Here is a 20,835-nt window from a genome sequence, read left to right as displayed (position 1 = left end):
AAATTTTCTGTTTTCAGTCTATGTTCACCATGCAAAAAGAGTTTCATTAAAATTACTTGGAGAAGCTAAGCAACCACATGCAAATATGAAAATCACAGACAGACACACATACCCCGATTTCCCTGGTGTTACCGATACTCACTGGCACATCCTTCTTGAAGCTGATAGCAGTGGGCCGTGTGATGGTAGTGGTCTTAGCAACAGTGGTTGTGGTAGATGTAGTTACCATGGTGCTAGCCTGTCCAGGCAAGGAAGCTTTGGGGGGCACCTGTGACTGAGCCTGGGCTTGAGCAAGAGCAAGGCTGCCTGGTGTGGTAATGGTTCCTTGCATCTTGACAGGAGGGTCTCGTGACTGTTGGCCATACTCAATATACTGCAAACGGAGGATAAAGGAAGTGTCAGTAATTTCTCTTAAAGATCAGTACCCCATTTAACAGAAAACCTGTGCTACATACTCAAAAGTGACAATGTTTAAATAAGTAAATTTTACATATGGTGTTTTTCAAAGTATGCTAAATTTTCACAAGTTTCTCTGAAATTCACCTACAAGCTTCTGTACAATCACTTTTTAAAAGAAATGTAAAACTAAGATTCATGCACTTAGTTTTTCCTCAAATTTTTCCTGACCAAATGGTAAATCAGGAAAAATTTAATACAAACATGTTAAAAATCATGCTGTTACTCAATCTCAAAGTCTGCCACTGAAGGCAAATAGGGCAAAGCTCAAAGTTCTTCACAACAGGTTATGCTAATTTAGAATAAAACATAGAATAGCAGACATCAGAACCTCTCCAAATGTACTAAGACAGCAGTCAGGAAAATTAAATTGCAATTGAGATGAAGCTGAACTTCATGTAAGAAATCTGCTTACCTCCTGTAAATGATGAGGAAACTGAAGAAAGTGAGCAATTGAAGCCAAATGTTGACAATACTGTGGATAGTCCTTCAGCCTAAAGACATTTAAAAAAAAAAAAAAAAAAAAAAAAAAAAAAAAAAAAAAAAAAAAAAAGACCCCCCAAAACCTTAGTTCTCAGCGATTATTATAAGGTCAAAAGTGCGATAAATGACAGCATTTGCAAGCAAGTCCCGTAATGAACTAGCGATAGTCATCCAGGCCACCACTTTTGTGCCAGTTTGAATTACTATAACTACAGTACATGTTTTTGTTCTAATTTGTACTCATTAACCTAATACACCATATTTCAAAGGCAGTGAATGATAGTAAAACATGGTGCACAGTCAGTCCAGAAAGTATTCATACATACAGAAATAAAGTTCAACATGGAAGGGCAAGATGCAACATTATCTATTCTTTCAAAAGACATAGATGACTTGATTACTACAGTACTACATATTTCCATTCGCTATCATGTTTAAGTGGAGGTGGCAGCTTAAATGAGCATACATACCTATTTTTAAATCTGTCTAGTGCGGCTATGCCAAAATAGTACATTTTGGAGCCAAAAGGTTTTCTTAAGGCTTCAAGAACATAGCGCAAGGCCAGGCCCAGGGCCATATAGGTGACCAGGCCTTTCTCGATAATGCCACCAAACAGACAGGCGGTGATGTGCAACTCCTTGTCAGGGTACTGAGGAAAGAAGCGATATTCCTCAAACAGGTTCCTCAACATGCAGTTGAAAACCTCACGTTCCCGTTTGATGTTAGAATCCTTGAATCTCTGCAACATCTCCAAAACCTGCAAACAAAGCAGTGTGTTTAATAACTTCCAAAAATACTGGGTTAACACATGCACTGATAGATGTCAGCAAATACTTTAAATTTTCTGAAGACTAACTTGTGCATATCACCAAAACTCCATTACTGGAGCAACCTAACACATTGTGTGTGTGTTTAAATAGTATTACGGTTGTCTTGAATGAGACTATAACCATAACACAGTAGTACAAGACCATCAGACCAATTGCTCACCTCATCAACAGACATGGTTGGATGTGGAGGGTGGTTGTAAATTCGCTGGAAATAGCTGTTGGCCTCATCATCAATCTCCTTGCTAAAGTGCTGATTCGCCTCAGGCCATACCTGAGAGAGGTCAGCTGAGAAAGAGGGGGAAGGAAAAGCTCTGATGGCACACCTTTTGTAGACTTACAACTTTTAAATCACCATGTACAGCAAACTACAACTTAGCTGGAGAATATCTGGAAAGGAAATGTGAGGGGTATTGAGACAGGAAGGAAACACCTGACAACAGTTTTAAAAAAAAAATTAAGCAGACAAACATTCATCCATCTGAATTTACAGGTCAAGCAAGTATAACATGGAACACACATACACACAAAGAGTCATCCTCTAAGTCTCACACAAAATAGCAATGTGAACCAAATCATGTCTTCGATAAAGTGATGTCAAGATGCTTTTTTACAAACTGGTTGCCCTGAGAATTCTACCATCCAAAATTTTGGGACTGACCTGTATTTCCTCTTCGAACCAGTGACTGTTTTACAAAGTGTTTTGTCACTTTATAATGTACTGTGACAAACATTTGTTAACAAAGTAGGACCTTTAAAGATAAATTGAGTACTTTGAAAATGTTCTTAATGCTGATGCAGAGGAAATACAGTGTAGATTTCTCTCACTCAGTCACAACACAACCACTTACAGGCCTTCATCTTACTCTGCTGAAAGGTAGGGGGGTTCAGTCCTGGTGTGCTCATCTTTCTAGTCCCAAATGGGTCATTGCTGACAGCTGGCATGCCAATCCCAGAAGCGATACCAGTCAGACTACCAGTGCCTAGAGGACCTGGACAGGAAGCAAGATAATACTGTAAACCTGTTCACAAATTACCACCACAAAGAAATGTTAGACACTGCCACTGTGCTATCAGGTGTCTCAAGACATTTTAGAAATGCAGTGTCATCTAGAGCAGCTTCACACATTTGCAGTTATCCTTACTCAGGGTTTCTGCTGTACCTGGGAGCTGTGAAGAGAGGCTTCCAATGCCCCCAAATGGAGTGGAAGGGTTGGGGGTGGACAGAGCTGGAAAGGCCTTTGCAGGAGACTGAGGGTTGCTGAAAGCAGAGCCTAAGGGGGTGGGGAAGCCTTGCATGCTCTGTGTGTGTGAGGCACCAGAGCTCCCTAGGCTCAGAGAGCTCATGGCAGGCAAAGGGTCCATCTGACAACACAGCATGTCAGCAGAGTCAGGCATACAGCAACAAGAAATTTTCTGGAAATACTATAAAATGCCAAATGGACAATACACCGTCAGTGAATTATCCATCAACTTTATCACAAGAAACAAACCAAAGAAAATAGAATGCAATACATATTAAGTACCGAAATTACAAATAAGTATCCTATTATTTCTACCTGACAATTCAATTTTTGCCTAGTTTGTTTATATTTTGTGAAAAAACACTGAACAGTTAACACAGAATTCTACCCTTTTACCAGCAGTATGGACAAAAGAAACAGACATTATACCTGAACAGGGGAAATGGCGTCCAGGCTACTAGTACTTGGAGCACGTCCCTTTGGCATCACGCCAGGCGGTGGCTGTCGTGCTTTGTTCATAACATTGCTACAGTTGGCTACCATGGTTAGGATTGTTTCAGACAGCTCTTGAGACACACTCCTAAAAGTAGCAAAAATTTCAAAGAATTTTAACACTTCACATCAAAAATCAAATTCAGGCAATTCAATTTCCAGCAACTACAAGACATGGCTAAACTAGAACATATATTTGGATACCCTGCGCAAGACTGCAAACAGGCCAACATAGTAGCAAGCGTTTCAGGAGGAAGCTGAGCACTCTTGGGTTGGTCCTTCTCAGGTGCCAAGCTGCCCATAATGGAAGGACAACGCCTTTTCAAGAATGTCACACAAGCCTGGATAAAGGGTTCCTGAAACAAACAAGCAGAACATCTGAACAGAGACTCTGAATCCAACACATTCTGGTTAATTTTCTGGGGATCATACTTTGACAGCATTGTGTTTTCCTCTAAATTTCAGCACTTACATACCACATACAATAAAATATTTTATATGCAGGTTTTAAACTGCACCAAACTTACCCCATGCTCTCTGATTTTGTCAGTCAGCCATTTGTCAAGTTTGAGGTATTCACGGCGAGATGCAAGTGCAGCAAGGTCAATAACAAAGGCAAATGGAGTACCATTTAGCAGCATCGAAAGAGACTGCAAAAAAATTTAAACAATGTTAGACTTTTTTTTTGGACAAACATGTTAAGAACAAAGAGGCCAACAGCTTCACCCAATCTTTAGAACTCAAGAAAAGATAAGCCTCATAAACTGGATACAAGCAACAACCTGTCCAGGTACCACAGGCTATGATGCATCATGTCACATTACCACTTGGTTTTACCTTCAAGTCCTGAGCCACATCAAGGATACGGGAGAGCTTGGCCTGGTCATACTGCTCCCCTCTCATGTACCATTCAGCCATTGAGTGCATGATCAATTGCCGGATTGAGGGAGACTGACCCTGAAACATGCAAAAAAATCCACACGTAAACCTTAAATTCTGCATTAAACCACTAATTATGATATGTGGGAATATCCTTAAAGAAAAGGACCCACCTGTCCGTGCCACGCGTAGTGCAAAATGATGGCAGAATTGGGGTGGTTGCCCAGAAATATTGGCATGAGGGTGGAGATGAGCTCATGGCGCAGAGTGTGCCAGGAGGTGCTAATCTGCAGCAGCGCCAGCACAAGCATGTCGGGGCAATGTTTGATGGGGAAGCTGAAGAGCTGCTTCACCTGCTCGTACTGCCCCACCTCAGACAGACGCAACAGGCTCTCCACTAGATCCAGGCTCTTCCTGTAAACCATGATAAAATTTTAGAAACAGCAAAGACTTCGGTAATGACTTAATTTTTATTAATATTGCAGAAAATGACAAACATTTTTGTACTTTAATTTACAAAATTTTTTCTGTGTGGGAAAATGTGCTGCAAAATCTATAAGACAAATTCACTGCTTTCAGAAATAACAGAAATGCTTAAGAAAATCCATACACGTACCATGTTGCTATCTCACGATTATCATCTTCTGGTGGTGCCTTCAGAATGTCAATGGCAACAGTATGGCACGGGTAATCCGCAAAACAGAAGACATCTGGGTTCAGGAGTGAATGCTGTATAAATGATAACTAGGGAAAGAGGAAAAAAACAAGGAAAGTAAAAACCTATGGAAAAGAAAGTTTTGCCATCTAGTTTTAAAGAAAAAAAATATTTACTTGTCCCTCTGCATGCTTCCAGGGCCTGTAGATAAGATCCACAGGGAAGACCTCCATGCCCAAGCCTCTCTGAATGCCATACACTACGATCTGTAATCCCTTGCTGTCACGGATGATGAACCCAGGGTGGTCTAACTCATAGGTCACTTCCTTGAAGTTCAAATTAGGGTTCTGGTAAAACAAGAGGGGTTACTGAAAATACTTTCATACAACAAAAAATACTACTTATGAAAGGACATCAGACATACACACAAAGACAAATTTTGCCCAATTGCTGCATAAAAACAACTTACACAATCAAATCAAATAGTACTTACTACTTCTTTGACAACATCAATCAAAACTTCCACATTCCAGGTGTGGGCTTGGGACCCATCGCTCTTGTCCTTGCCATCACTCCATATTCCACTGCCTGGAGCAGAGATTGACTAGAAAACAAAATTAATACTATAATAGAAGATATGCTTTCACAATAAAATCACCATAAAACTTCATTTTCCCCCAATTAAATACTTAAGGAAAAGGACTTGATTGAGCTAATGAAAATCTCAGAGAATGACATTTAACTGAGTAGATGAAGCAGCCCCTGAGATGCTCTTAAATAACAGACGCTATCAGCAAGAAAGGCAGAAACTATGCGCTTAAAAATTCAAGAGTGGACAGTTTTTACCTGGGGCCTAAACGAAGGCAAAACCTAGATACTCAGATCTCAGACAAGCTGACTGATCATTTTCATGCAAGTCTCATTAACTTTACATTCAACTGCAGCTGATTATTGCTAATGTTGCCACAATAACTCTATGAATGTGATGCAAGTCAAATGAATTTTAAGCTTGTACACCAATGCTTCATTCTTTAGTCTGTCTTCAAGAAATACATCTTTCCTTACCCAGTCAGAAACAAAAATTTAAGCAGCCAACATGCAAAATAAATGTCACATTACTGCACTACAGAAAGTGTTCCGTTTTGCCTCTTTTCCATTAAGATCCACAATTATGTACATATTATTTTTCAAATTTAACAACAGCCTTCATTATTTCAAATCAACTAATCATATATCCTTGCCTTTGGATAAACAGTGACCCACAAGAAGTAATTTCTGCTCAAGTATACACGAATAACATCAGGAAACGGCACTAATAACCATTTAATCATGAGAAAAGGAGGAAACTGAAGTGGCAGCCTACAGCTAGGATATGCACTGTGAACATCTCCACATGTTCTGTTGAGTTTTACAGTCAGAAAAGACAGCATATGTCAGCACATTAGCAATGACATTTTCAAATTTCCCAGCTAGCCACCAAAAACAAACTATCACAAACTCTACACATCTCTTAGCCTGCTATGATAAATGGAGGCATTGTAAATTTCCCTATGTATATGCAGAAAACAAGCAACACCCACAGGCAGGAAACCCAAAATGCTAAATTAAGGGAAGATCATTGTGCTTAAGACACAGAATGCACTTTGCAGTAAAAAATAAGAAACTTTATGAGCTGAAATTTTTGCCTTCATTGCTGATGCTTCTGCCAAGTTTGCACTGACAATTGGACCCTGTTCAAAATACTTGAATTTTTTTCAAACTGCATGCTGTTTTACTTTACTTCAAATGTCCTGTTTGCCTGTATGCAAAATACCACTCTCTCCATACTAAATTATTTTATATATTGTAAAGGTTCCATTTTCATAGCTAAAATTCTACTGGAAGGCTAATTAAATAGAGAGCAAACCAGACAGCAGAGCAGCATAATATGGACATTACTACATAGACAGCTTTCAAAAATCAAGTTCCATTTTAAGACATCAAAATGTCGCAGTACCCAAGTCAGCCTTTTTACCTGCAGAGGAATACCATCTGACAATCCAGAATGGGTACGAGCCATCATCCCCAAGACACGGGCTACCTGGCTGGCTGTGACTTCACGCACCCCAAACTGCAGGATGATGTTGCGGCACTCATCGACACTGAGACAATAACAAAAACATGCAAGATCATAGAGAACCACAATTACACAAAAACATCTGACACTGAGGAAAAAAACCTGAATTTAGAAGAAAGTCACCTTGCACAAAAGCCATAGCCAACTTCTTGCATAAACTCTGCAAGAGAGCTCTCCATCATCGTCTTTGCTATGCCTCCAGAGTCTGGCAGAATCCTATCCATCAGAATGTCCCGTTTTTCAGGGTAGAGCAGTGGTGCAAGCACCACAGGACAGCGTTCCTGCGGGAAATCTGAACCAATATATAAAAACAGCTTAGAGGCATGACATTTTTCTGTATCACCACATTCTGATGCAGTTTCAGCCAACAAAAAAAAAAAAAGTGATAAGTCACACGTATACATACATACAAAAAAACCACCTTTCTGCTTCAAAATTTGCTGAACAAAAAGCACAAAATGCGTAATTGTTACATAAAAGTATCCTCTCCATCTGAGAGGATTGGATTCAACAGAAAATGGAAAAAAAATACGATAATCAAGGAAGACCAAAGATTACTTGTTTCAGACCTTCAAATGACACTTTATTATGAGCCAGTTTACACAAGTATAGCAAGTCCACGTACCTCGGCACAGAGTTTTAAGAAAAGCGTCAATCTGCTCCTGTCCAACCCCACAGGCTCCCGTCTGTCCAAAGAGGAGATGGGAGAGGAGCAGGTGAAGGACCTCTATAGCAATATCTTGGAATCCACCTTCCTGGTTAACCCCGAGGTCTGCGTCCACGTAAGAGCGCAGGAGATCGGGGAGCTTCTGTTTCACAAATTGGGAAGCTGAAAAGGATGGTAGAAAAACTTCAGCAACCTGTTTCTTGTGAAAAATTTCTTAACTTCATGACAGTCATTTCTAAATTTGCATACAATTCAGCTACCAACAAATTCTTCCTATGAACTATGAGTATCAATTTTCATAATTACCAAATCCTCTTAGGTCCGAGCTGGATGAATTCAACAAGGCAAGGCCAAAAATCACCTGTAAAGATACACATATGTACATGACAGTCTTACAAAACTATCATTACCTTAATTTCTACATAAAAATCTCAAATGCATGAAAAGCTCCAATTCCATACCTCCTGGACCTTGCTTAATTTGAGTACTTTACTCAACTGAGCAAACAAATGGGGTGTCGGCTTTAAACTCTGAAAATAAAGAAATCAGTTCACTATACTTTGGGGTTTACAGAAATTAAGATGCAATTCAAAACAAATATCAACCGTTTCATGCCATTAGATCACTTTGGTCAAATCATTGTATTCATTTATGTTTATTAGCTGCTTAGCTAATGCTTTTTCTACTTTACTGTGGTAATTAAGAACAAGTATGTTGCTCAAGAACATTATAGTACAGAGTGGGGCTTCAACTAGCAACAAACATGATACATGACCATATGAAAAACCACAAACTTCATGTAAGTAAACAATATTAAATATTTAAAAAGAAAAACATTTCATACCTTCTGATAATGTAAAGGATTGTCAATGGCGTAACAAAGTGTTGAGATGAAATTTGGTTTGGTAATTAGAGATGCACACTCCTGGATCAGAAACTGCGTCTGGTACATACACATGGACAAAGAAGAGATGATAAAAACAGAAAAGGGTTCCAGCCAAGAAGTTGCAAAAATACCATTACTTTTCACACTGTAGCAACGAGAGGTATGCAAATACCCCTCTGACGACTAATGTACATGCCACTAGATTGTAACGGCTCAATCACCGTTTAAATAGCATGTGGCAGAAATTTGTCAAATGTAAATGTTTAAGCTTAATTGATATCTAGAAGAAGGAGGCGCAGTGGCGCAACAGGTTTGGCCAGGGCCTGTTCTCTGGTGGGTCTGGGGTTCGAGGCCTCCTTGGGTGCCTTGCGATAGACTTGTGTCCCCTCCCCCTCTAGCCTTGCGCCCTGTGTTGCCAAGTTAGGCTCTGGCTCCCCGCGGCCCCACTTGAGACAAGCAGTTTCAGGCAGTATGTGTGTGTGTGGGTGTGTGAGAGATATCTAGAAGTACTTGTCTATCTTTGGACAAAATAATTACCTGATGAAAGTCTTTACCACTGCTTTTACCATCGCCACTGAAATCCACATGGGAGAAGAGACAGCGTAACAAATGCCTGTCTGCCTCAGGGCCGTGTCGATTCACAATCTGAGGGAATAAAAAGAATAGAGAGAATCTCCTCAGGCTACTATTACCAAGTATGACTCCCAGGGAATTAATTGATGTAATCAGAGTTGCTCAAAAGTAGGAGTATTTTGACAGACCACATCTGTACAAAGCCACAAAATATGAGGGTAAGTGAAAACGTATCTGCAAAAAATTTAACTTTTTAAAAAAATATACAGCAGATACTTTGACTTACCCACATAGTTGTAGTATTATTTATCACATTTTACATTTCAGAAACTGTTCCAGTACACAAAAAAGTGAAAATATTAGTACAAGCAAATATGCCCAAAGATCAACCACTACAGCTAAAGACTTTCCCACTGGCAATTTTCAGTTTAACCTAAGAAATTCAGTACAGTTCCTGTAGTCACAAGATGAGAGCCTAGTGAAATATGAAAACTAGAAATACTTACATGCTGTATTTCCTGCTGGCTGGCTCTATAGTTTTTCTTAGTTAAATTGTCCACCAGATAGCTGATTTGAGACAAAGCCAGCGAAAGCGAGTCAAGATTCATTGCTGGTCGGGGCGGAAGCAGGCGGCCGAGCCCGGCGCAAAATCACCATTATTCCCCTTTAGTCACCGCAGAGATAGGTTAATTCTGCTTTTTCCCCAAGGTGTAAAAATCTGGTCTAGTAACTGCTTTCTGTTCCTGAGTTCTTGATCCGATGTTAAATCCCTCAATCCGATATCAATGTTGCATCTACAAAAGAAGAGAATGGAAGAATTAAGACACAGAATACTCAAATTAAAGGTGATTTAGATGAGTATCTGTGTAAAAATGTCTGCACATTCATATTTAATCTAATGAAAACACTCAAAATTAAGCCCTGGTGTAAATACTGAGTTCACTGTCTTCAGGTTATAATGAATACAGCCTGTATGTATCTTCCACATTTAAATGGGGCATACAAAGTTACCTCATCAAAACAGAATAAGAATATTTGTTTAACAATGTAAAGTTAAAGAAAAACTACTGGTATTCAATATAAAATGTTGACAAACAAAAAAGTAGACATAGGGTTTACAAACAGCACTAAAAATCCCAGCATACCTTCAAACTTTGAATCAAAGTACTATCACGCCCCCCCCCAAGTTTTTTCCGAGCAAGGCCTCAAAGCCTGGTCTTTTGTTCAAAGGAGTCAGCAAGTGTCGAAATATACTATACATACTACTGCAACAGGTGCAATTTTAACTACATTTTGGATGTATTTAATATTTTTAAAAAAACTTAAGCACTTCAGATTATATGCCTGGCTGCTGCTTTTCTGCTTCGACCCTTTTACCCGCTAACGTACACAAGTACTTTTTTTTTTTTTACATATAAAAACAGCTGCTTCTGGAAACACGGAACGGTGTCATTACCTTACCCAGGTAAACCTTCAGGTGGCAAAAGACGTGGTATTTAACCGGAAAAGGTCGTTTTAATACAGAAAAGTGAGCTAGTTAGCGACCATCTTAACCCGAGTGCTAACACACAGGATCACCACGCACTGGCACTTCGGGTTAGCAGGCCGGGGATTACCTCTGCCAAATGCAACTTTGTTACCCGTGACTGCGGCAGACTGATAGAGTTTGAGATTGTGACATATTCGCTTAAGTTAATAGCTACACAATGGGAGGAAACTACAAACACTCAATATCTTAGCTATATATGAAAACGTTACACATCTAGCTTTAAAACTTGGATGACTAATGACAACAGCTCGCGGGAACCTGAGGGTGGGCCCATCCATCTCCGCCGGCCGACTTGTGGAAAAACAGCTAGTTATGCATGTTAACTAGTTGCTACACGTCGTGTTGGTTAATACTGTCCCATTCAGGCGTTCGTCTAAGCCTTTATTTTACTTCCAACTCAACTGTACCAAAAAGAAACCCATCATGACCTGAGCGTGTGGTTTAGGTTAACGTGTACATAATCAAAATTACAATTAAATGTACTTTCATAAAGACAAACGCATTATTAAAGACACGCCACTGTCAGTACAACTTCGTAACAAGCAAGCTGACCATGATATTTGTGTGTGATATTACAAAAGTGGCCAGAATTGTTACATCTACATGTAGGCCGAATTGCCTGATTAGCAACACATGCTAATAGGCTAGCCCACTAAACGTCAGGGCTACTGTGTACTGGGTCCCTAAATACATGGTTACGTCTCACAATCGTCAAAACGACTGAAACCGGCAATCAAACCAGTTACACCACGCAGCGAACGGAAATAAGCAAATATTGATTGCTGTAAGGCCATTCAAGATATTTTGTGAGCCCCACCTCTAGCCTTTGCTTTGTTGCCATGCTAGTAAGCTAGCCTAGTTAGCTATAGCTAGCAGGGAAACCACCGCGGCCGAGCGAAGGCGAGCTGCTCCGCACCATAGCATGTAACCTGCCCGCGTGAGCGCCTTATGCACTATTACACGGTTTTATAAGCTGGCCTTTCTCAGTTTGTTCAACAGTTATTATATTTACGTATTCGAAAAATAATATAAGTAAAATATGCAATGAACAAGCAGAGTTTCGACTGGAATTCGAGACGTAGGACGAGGGTCACGGAGTTAGCTAGAAAACAAGCGACGAACACACGTCCTCCTGACGAACGAACCTCAGCCACCTACATTTAACAAGCAGAAACGGCGCGTTGGAGCGCATTAGCATTTTCGTTAACCGGTACCTTTGCTGCTCTCGTTTCACTTGGCGCTGTTCATTGCTTTTTGTCTTCAGTGCACCCAAAACCTTCACAAAATACACGTAAACGTAAAGCCTTCCGTTCTAGTTCAGTTAGGTTCGGGTTTCTACCATAAAATGGCGACGGAAATCTCGCGCGCGGTCACAGCGCCATCTTCTTGAGCTTCAGCGCGTGACACGGCAAAAAAGTAGGTTGGATTTTTTTTTTTTTTTTTAAATAAACACCAACTTGCATTAACGACGGCTGTCGCCTGCTAGCTGTTAAATGCATTTTGTTAATTTTATTTTTTAATAAATAAAAACTCATAGTTAAACATGCAATATAATGCCAACTTTCGCCGGTTTTCTAAACTGTCACCAATCGAAAAAAAGCATTAAAAACGTAGCGTCTTTATTTGCGACATTAGTAAGTGAGGACTCGCAGTGCGGTTAACATCACTTTTTCAAACGATGTGTGATGTAAACTGAGAACTGAATCGCATTCTTAGAATTCAGAGATGAGTGACTGAGAGTCTGCATCTCAGAGTTTTAAGTTAGAAAAAAACAAACACGAATTTCTGACCTTCACCTGTAGGACAAATTATTATCATGTGCTTTATTAACAAAATCTCAAGAGCAGTATAATATAGCGAAGAACTCACTCAGCCTCTGAGCACAAATACTAGCTGGTTCCTGACCTGTATTCCTTGAACAAAGTGCACCAGTATTCAGCCATAGAAATGACAAAAATTATGTCATAAGCAACAGTTTAACCAAAATTAATCATATGGACAGTGTGGTGATTTCAGGATACACATTTTTTTTTTTTTCTTCATTGTAAAGAGCAGGTATTCAAATTTGAATGGCTGGCTAGTTATGAGTTCATTGTAAATACAAGGGGGAGAATAAGTAATTTTGATTTACATTTATTCATTTAGCTGAGGCTTTTCTCCAAAGCAACTTACAATGTTAAGGTTACAGTTATTACAAGCTTACAATTATTTACCCATTCATACAGCTGGGTTATTTCACTGGAGTAATTTTAGGACAAATACCTTGCTCAAGCGGACTACAGCTAGAGGTGGGGATCAAATCTGTGACCTTTGGGTTCGCAGGCAGCAGCTCTAACCACTATCATGCTACCAGGACTGGACCTTCATCGTTCCACATCTTATTCTGTCGTATTTCGCCTTTACATACATGAACTTTATTAGTTTGTGCTCATTTTTCATACAAGATTTCTTGAGTTGTACTTGCCAGCTTTGTTGTGAAGCAAAAGTAGTATTTTTTTGATTTCTCCCTGTCAGGAAAACTATTGCACATGCATTAATATTTGCTTTTGAGGGAAGTGCCTTTGAAGAAATGCTTGAGTTTTTTTTTTTTTTTGGTTCTCTCTCCTCATGATGACGCATAGCTGCTTATGTAGTGCTGTTTATTTTTTGTTGCTTTTTCATCTTTATTAAGGCTGCCAATAATTTTGGAGGCCACTGTGCTTATCTAATATAACTAAATTGACGTGAAAGGAGAAATTCTGAATAGCTGGCAAAGAAGTCTGTGACAAATACGTGCTTTAGCTTGGCTGAATGTTGTGAATGACCATTTTTTTTATGTTAAACTTTTGTTGGTGTTAATGAAAGCTTATATTTTGTGTGATTTGTCTGAAAGCTTTGCAGGTACATAAAGGGAAATATAGATCTGTTTCAGGGAAAAATAAAAGTTACTCATGTACATAAAAACAGACATAAAATTAATATAAAACCCAAAACTTGGATATAGAAACTAGTAATTTTGTTAAACAAGCTATAAGTTCACTATATATTTTTCACTTCTTAACCAACTTCATTCCTGCTAATTTTTACAAGTTCTGCACTTTTTTTAGTATTTAGGTTTTTAGGCCTGTTACCATTTGCTTATGTGTGATAACTCCTGAAATGTAGCATCTGACACTCTTTACTCTTTATTATAGTCTCATCCATTCATTTCTTGTGGCAGCCCCACCTGACCACACAACTGGAGATGTACAAAATGTAAATAAAACATGAGATTTAACAAAAACAGTAGTCATTAATGTTGTGTTCAGGTGCCTAGTGGGGGATGTCATGAAGCCTGGTAATCAGATGAAAGAAACCACGTTCATGATGGATAAAAGCCGTAATGGCTGACAATTTGACCCAACCACAACCAGAGAGTTGCGCCGCTATAGGCATTAAGCCACTATATAATACTGTACCACTAATTCTATCACTCCTGGCTGATTTTTATTTACTACTTGCATGTGTCCGTTTTGTTCATTCTTATTGTCTTGTCTTGTGTTTTATGTTTGGCGCCAAACCAAAACCAATTCCAGTATGCTATGTTCTGGCAATAAAAAGTTGTGAACCTGGGATTCTATCAATGTACAGTACAGTACATACTTAGTGTGTGGCTAGTCACTGCTGGCCCTTTAAGAGGGGAGGTGGGTCTTCTTTTTGAATGAGGCTCCGCCTCCGGTTTACTACCGCTTTCATTTTTGTGGCGCAGACTTGCAGGATATGGCTACGATGGGTGGGTCACTAGGTTCTCCATCCGACGGGCCCACTCCCGTGTGTCCTCTGTGCCACGAGGAATGCAGGAGGCCTACCCGTCTCCGATGTGGCCACTGCTTCTGCCACGGGTGTATCCAGGAGCTGTGGAGTGGCTCTCCGACCGGCCCTTACTATTGCCCCGAGTGCAGGGACGAGTACGGCAAACTGCCGGCCTTCGGGAGCCGGGAGGCTGAGACTCCGCAGGGCTCCGTTGACAGGTCGCCGGGGGTTCCGCCCCGCAGCCCCACCGCCGCCCGTAAGTGGAGCATCCCAAACATGCTCAATGGATGGATGGGCCAGTCCTGGACCATCTCCTCCAATGCTCGTACAGAAGAACGACTCAGTCTTTCAGTTTCTTTGCTAAAAAGTCCAAATCTGTTTAAGTCAAATCCTCGTGTAATTTTTATTTAATAAGTTGAAGGTTGCGTCGGTTTTCACTATTTGTACATTTTTTTTTATGAAGTTTCCTGCGCAGCAAGCAGCTACGCGCAGCGTCCGAGTAAACAGGTGAATTTCACGACTAAAGATGAGAGTTGTTGATGCGACATTTGTACCACAGGCTCAGGTAACTTACACGAGTAGCTTCATGTAGAATTGAAAGGAAATCCAAAGATGAGCGTGATACATGGTCCATAATGTGATACCAATAGGCTAGGAGATCAGGCAAGAAGTGGGTCTGTGTCAGTGATTGTGACAGGGATTCAGCAGCTCTGAGGGACAGAGGGAGTTCATTCAATGGCCTGAACTGTGTCCTAGTAACATGGTTCCCCCAAACAAATTCTTAATGCATTCCAAAAAGGGGTCCTTGCAGCAAAACAACATAGAGCGGGGATGTTTCCCCCTAACAAATGATGAAAATGTTTATGTGTGGACCAGTGTGAGAGTTAAACACTTGAAAAGTGTGTATACCTTTTCAGCTTTTTGCTGGGGTCACCTTAAGATTATGTTTGGTCACTTTTTTTTTTTTTTTTTTTTTTTTTTAAGTGAGAGATACTTTGGATGTTGTAACACCTGGGTGGTAGTACATAAATCCACATTTGAAAAGAACAGAAAGCATGACTCTGGATGCAGAGAGTGAGCTGATGCTCTGTGGATGCAGAAAGCATGTCTTTTTATTGACATTACTTCATATTCATCCATATTCATATTGATCAAAGACAGCAGCAGAGAGCAAAGTGGTTGGACTTGCTGCCTTTGCTGGTTTGAATCCCTGCTCCAGCTCTAGTCCCCTGGAGCAGGTTACTTACCCAAAATTTCTCCAGTAAAAATTACTCAACTTTATAAATGGGTAAATGGTTGTAGGTCGGATAACACTATGTTGCTTTGGAGAAAAGCATCAGCTAAATGAATAAATGTAAATAAATCGCAGTCAAACCATCTACTGTGTGCTGCAAGTGGAACACTTTAAAAGTGAGGGATTTCTCAGTTCTGTGTCCTCAGGCTTTTCAAAAACACCCCCAAATCTCTATGAGATCCCTACAGACATTAAAACTGAGGCTATGACTTGCCTTCGTCTGAACTGCAGCACAGTAAGATATATAGCCTTAATACAAATATATCAATATGAAAATTTAATGTAATTGCAACATTCCCTGTGGTATTTAATATTGTAACTTAAGTGTAAGGCATGGAGTGTTAATTTTTCAAAATCAAACAAGGTTGACTACTTTTACAGCTTTTGTTTGTGTTCATTTTTAATCTGCATTTAATTTTTCTGTTATTTAGAAGCCAACTCTGAAGATATACAGCCTTCATGTTCAGCCTCCCTCTCCCATTCCAGTCCACCACACCTTGGAAAAAGATCATCAAGGTCTCAGAATTCATTCTCTCCCACAAATTCGCCCTCCACCAGCAGTAACGCCTATATAATCTGCCACTACTGCCCACCCACGGGAACACGGAGAACTGCAGTGAAGACATGCCTGGTTTGTGGGGCCTCCATGTGCACAGAACATCTTCAGCCCCACTTGGAATCACCTGTATTCCAGAACCACACACTTGTAGCCCCCCAGGCGGACATCTCCGTTTGGCGGTGTCAGGAGCACCAGGAAGTGAACAAGATCTATTGCCAGGAATGTGCTGTTTGTGTGTGCACTGTGTGCACTGTCATCGGGACTCATCGCAACCACTCCTGCATCAGTGTTACTGATGCTGAGAGGGAGTTGAGAGTGAGTGGCAAGGATGGGTTTCTGAGGATTAAATATTCTCCCATCTGTAGGACGTTACCTCATTGCAGAATTGTACTGAGTCCATTACAGTGCTGTAATAGTTCAGCTTAAAGCATTCTATGTTAAATAATTTCACCTCTTCTTCCTTCTGACCTGTCTGTTTCTAACTTTCCTTTTGACATTGCAGCAGCATTCATATCAGCTACTACTTTGTCTCATAGTTCAATTGTTAGTTATTTGGCTGATGCTTCTCTTCAAAGCAACTTGCAATGATTTATTATCGTAAATTCTTACTGGAGCAATTCAGGGTAAGTACCTTGCTCGAGGGTACTACAGCAGGAGGTGGGATTTGAACCTACGTCCTCCGGGTGCAAAGCAGACACTCTAACAACTGCAATACCTGCTGTTCCTTTTCCAAACCACTGGCCCTGTCATTCTTCCATGCTTTGAGGTACTTCTCACCTTCTGGTCTTGTTCACATGATGGATTTTTTGGGTTTTATAATTCTTTACAATGCTACAAAATAATCATCTTTGACCTCGTAGAAGGACTTGCAGAAGGAGATGAAAAAAATGCAAGAAAAGGAACAGGCAGTTCAGACCACAGTCACTGAACTCAAAGAGAAGAAACGGAGCATCCAGGTAAGAACGCAGGTTTTGTATTGTCAGTGCTGTAAATGGTGATGAAAATGATGGTGACTGAGGTAATTGTGATAAAGATTATAGAAAAAGTGCTGAAAATACATTATTCTCCATGATCCCACCTCAGGTCCTCCTGGGAAAGGCCAAGGATGGTGTACAGCAACAGTACCGGGCAATACGGGAGGCCTTAGAAAGAGAGGAGCATCAGGCCCTGCAGTGTGCGTCCAGGGAGGAACAGCGAGCCGTGGGGGTCATCGAGGCCCAGCTTGAGTGGCAGCAGGATGTTCTACGTCTCATCCAACATGCTACGGGCACCTTGGAGCATTTGTCTGATGCCAAAGCATCATCTGGCATACAGAACCAGGCCTTTGTTGCGGTATATCACCCCTCCTTGTACCTGACAGAATTTCACAGAAGATCCCAATTTATCCATTTAAAGACAGAACAATATTGTTCCACTAGATCTGCTCACACTTGGCTGATGAGTACCATGCATTGTACTAGAAAATGTCATGTTTTGAAGTAATGTGTCTTTTGTTTCTCACAGGAATACAGCAAGGTTATAACAAGGTATGATTAAAAACAATTTAAATCAGTTCTGTTGATTGCTATATGTAGACTGCCAGTGGAATTAATAAGTCAACTTAGAGAAACAGAATATTCTCCACCCTCATATAACAAGGTCACATACAATGAAAAACCTCTGCAATGGCTTATGAAAATCTGTACCGTTTTTCATACAACAAGCTTATTCAGTACAAAGGCATTTTGTTTTACTTCCACAACAGGTGGAGGAGGAGCTGATGTAAAAATGCCAGTTCCCTTTGCTCTCACGTTATTTCAGCCAGTGGGAAGTTTTTAAAAGAAACTTTTCACTCCCAGTGCAGTGCAGCGTAGTTGTTATGCAGCTTTCAGGCTACCTTGTAAATTGGTAGAAAATAGTTGAATGGGGGAAATGGTGCACGAAAAAATGCCGTAATGTGTTAATTTTTACATAAAACAAGTCCATTCATGGGCTACACAGTTTTCGAGCTGTCTGCAAACTGGTACAAGGACAGCTTGAATAAAAACGCTGTGAAGACCTTTAAAATTAATTTCCTACGTGAGGACTGGGTATACATGCAATCCTTGTTTTGGTTCTTTAATTTCTTTTCCTGATAAATATCAGGTTTTTTTTTTTTTTTGGTATAAAAATTTATTTATAGTCAGTATTTATACATACATATACTTGGAATATTTTCCCTTTATTTTTCTATGAATTCTTTATTTATTTATTTATTTATTTATTTATTTATTTATTTTTTTAATCTTTCACCCAGTCTGGACGGAATACCAGATCTCTCAGAGGACCTGGAAGTAGCTGAAGTGGATGAGGTTCGATTAGAGCAGCTGCAAGCCTGGGCAGTGAAGAGGCTGAACGCAGTGGTCTTTGGTCCACATGACAGGGATGCTCTCCGGCTGCTGTGTAAGTCCTGTCTCTGTGACCTACCCTCAGAAACATAGTTGAGAAACCCAGCTATCATATCTCTGATCCCTACTTCTGGTGGTCTTGAGAGTTCAGCTGCCTTCTGCATATATGCTTTATCAGGTGGGGTCATTCCATCTCTGAATGAAGACACTGCCCATCCAAAACTCATCTTGTCAGAGAACAGCAGAAAGGTGACATATTGTGAGGAACCCCAGCCATACCCTGAACTCAGCACCCGCTTTAGCATCTTCCCACAGGTGCTGGCTACACACCCTCGTGAGGGCGGCCGCAGTTACTGGGAGGTCGAGGTGATGGGCGAGGGTCGCTGGAAAGTGGGTGTCTGCGAAGCCCGCATCCATCGGAAAGGGGCTGATGATGCCTGCCGCATGGGCTTCAACCCTCACTCCTGGTGTTTGTATGGTGAGAGGGATAAAATTGAGGCTCTGCATGACAAAATAGCTGTCCCCCTGCCCAACAGCCCTCTGCAGAGGGTGGGAGTGTACTTGGATTTGGAGGAGGGCTGCTTGTCCTTCTACAGTGTCACTCAAGACGGCGCTTTCAGCTTACTCCACAGCTTCCATCACGAGTTCACTCAGCCACTCTTCCCTGCCTTGGCCGTGTCCAAAGCTCAACTCGCCTTTTGTGACCTTTTCCCGTCAACAGCTGTGGAGTAAATTTCGGAAGACTTCAAGTGCATTAAAGCGTGAAGCATCTTTTCAGAAGTGTAGCCTTTACTCTGTATCGCGTGATCTCTAGAGCATCACAATGGAACATGCCCAAAATGACACAGAGAAATTAATAATTTAAAACTGAATTGTGAATAGTCTACTTCTGGAACACATCTTGCTGCTTTGAGGTATTTTAATTGATCATTTGGATTTATAGTTTCTGCAATATGTAATATTGCCTTTGGCATTTTGAGGTGAATATTTCTGCATGTGTTAAACATTTTTAATGTTCCAAGCAAGTAACGTTAATGTGATGCGCCTTTCTCTTTTTCCTCCTGGGTAATTGCTCTTCCTAATACATGTTGAGTCTAGGGCAGTACTTGATGCTGTTATCTGTTTTTAAAAGGTTTATTTGTCTTCCAGTATCCAGTTTTTATTATAAACTAAGACTGCATTTGAAAATTGCGCCATGTGGCCGCGTTAGAGACTGTAAGATGCACCGCATTGTGTGAATTATGTACTCATGCTCTCAGTTGTGGACTGACACTCTGTGGTGTTGCTTACATTCTCACGTTTTTAATCTTTGCATCTTCTTTTGCACCATTCTGTTTTAATTTTGTAATTATTCATTTATTTAAATGCGACTTACGGCCTTTGTCTTTCCCGAGGTAAGTTTGCTTTATGAAGTGCTTTTTTTTAATTTTTAATATTTTGTGTGTATTGTTATTCTATTTTAATGTGTTACACAACTTCTTCCTTATACTAGGCCTCATTTGGATTTTTGGGGTGCACTTGGGATGGGTTTGGAACAAACGGGAGGTTTTCCTCATAATAAATAATGGAATGAGTCATTTCCTTTTAAATATTTGGTCAGTTTTTAGGATTGAATTAGGACTAGATAATAGGAGATAATTGTGTTTTTTAATTACTACATCATAACTGGATAAATTAACCTTTGTTTTACATTTTGAGGAGCTGTGCTGTATGCAATGGTAACATTTTTGCTTACTAAAACTGAGTTTAGATAGCAGTGACTACTTCATGTGAACTAACCACTAAACAAACATTAGGATTACCTTCAATTTTTTTCAGGATTTGAACTCGCTTAGAACCACTCACTTTTGCGTTTCTCCAGCCCAGCTCCGGTTTGCATTATTGATGTGAAAATGTACGTTCCACCTGTCTGTCTTGCGTCTTTGTTCAGATCTCTATGTCGCTGCGAGAAGAGCGCTCTATAAAAATAAATTGAACTGAATAAACTAATGTATCCTTGCTTCTTAATAAAAACTACA

General features: G+C 40.3%; 2 protein-coding genes across 6 annotated transcripts in view; one reads left to right on the top strand and one right to left on the bottom strand.

Annotated features, from left to right (window-relative positions):
• The window catches only part of cnot1 (CCR4-NOT transcription complex, subunit 1), a 23,442-nt gene extending 11,257 nt beyond the window's left edge, over positions 1-12,185 (bottom strand). Inside the window, exons 1-23 of one of the 5 annotated variants that reach the window (XM_018738912.1) lie at positions 12,167-12,185; positions 9,785-10,072; positions 9,243-9,350; positions 8,664-8,762; positions 8,281-8,349; positions 8,126-8,180; positions 7,778-7,981; positions 7,276-7,444; positions 7,051-7,177; positions 5,530-5,640; positions 5,213-5,383; positions 4,998-5,125; positions 4,555-4,795; positions 4,340-4,459; positions 4,030-4,152; positions 3,707-3,858; positions 3,440-3,590; positions 2,930-3,131; positions 2,618-2,758; positions 1,930-2,054; positions 1,410-1,696; positions 872-950; positions 113-373 (exon numbers count right to left, since the gene is read on the bottom strand). In XM_018738912.1, coding sequence (XP_018594428.1) covers positions 113-373; positions 872-950; positions 1,410-1,696; positions 1,930-2,054; positions 2,618-2,758; positions 2,930-3,131; positions 3,440-3,590; positions 3,707-3,858; positions 4,030-4,152; positions 4,340-4,459; positions 4,555-4,795; positions 4,998-5,125; positions 5,213-5,383; positions 5,530-5,640; positions 7,051-7,177; positions 7,276-7,444; positions 7,778-7,981; positions 8,126-8,180; positions 8,281-8,349; positions 8,664-8,762; positions 9,243-9,350; positions 9,785-9,886 — 3,225 coding nt within the window. In that variant the 5' untranslated portion in view covers positions 9,887-10,072; positions 12,167-12,185. Of the gene's footprint in view, positions 1-112; positions 374-871; positions 951-1,409; positions 1,697-1,929; positions 2,055-2,617; positions 2,759-2,929; positions 3,132-3,439; positions 3,591-3,706; positions 3,859-4,029; positions 4,153-4,339; positions 4,460-4,554; positions 4,796-4,997; positions 5,126-5,212; positions 5,384-5,529; positions 5,641-7,050; positions 7,178-7,275; positions 7,445-7,777; positions 7,982-8,125; positions 8,181-8,280; positions 8,350-8,663; positions 8,763-9,242; positions 9,351-9,784; positions 10,073-12,041 lie in introns of all 5 variants that reach the window. The other 4 variants (XM_018738911.1, XM_018738913.1, XM_018738914.1 and 1 more) reach the window with 4 other exon arrangements.
• Positions 12,186-20,835, top strand: LOC108926308 (tripartite motif-containing protein 14). The gene is made up of 8 exons (XM_029253303.1): positions 12,186-12,243; positions 14,555-14,854; positions 16,324-16,766; positions 17,312-17,407; positions 17,535-17,783; positions 17,955-17,977; positions 18,727-18,872; positions 18,996-20,835. Exons 2-8 carry the CDS (start codon positions 14,566-14,568, stop codon positions 19,547-19,549), a joined length of 1,800 nt encoding a protein of 599 aa, XP_029109136.1. The 5' UTR covers positions 12,186-12,243; positions 14,555-14,565; the 3' UTR covers positions 19,550-20,835.

This window comes from Scleropages formosus, chromosome 7, assembly GCF_900964775.1.
Source record: "Scleropages formosus chromosome 7, fSclFor1.1, whole genome shotgun sequence".
Lineage (NCBI taxonomy): Eukaryota > Metazoa > Chordata > Actinopteri > Osteoglossiformes > Osteoglossidae > Scleropages > Scleropages formosus.
This window is presented reverse-complemented; position numbering and strand designations above follow the sequence as displayed.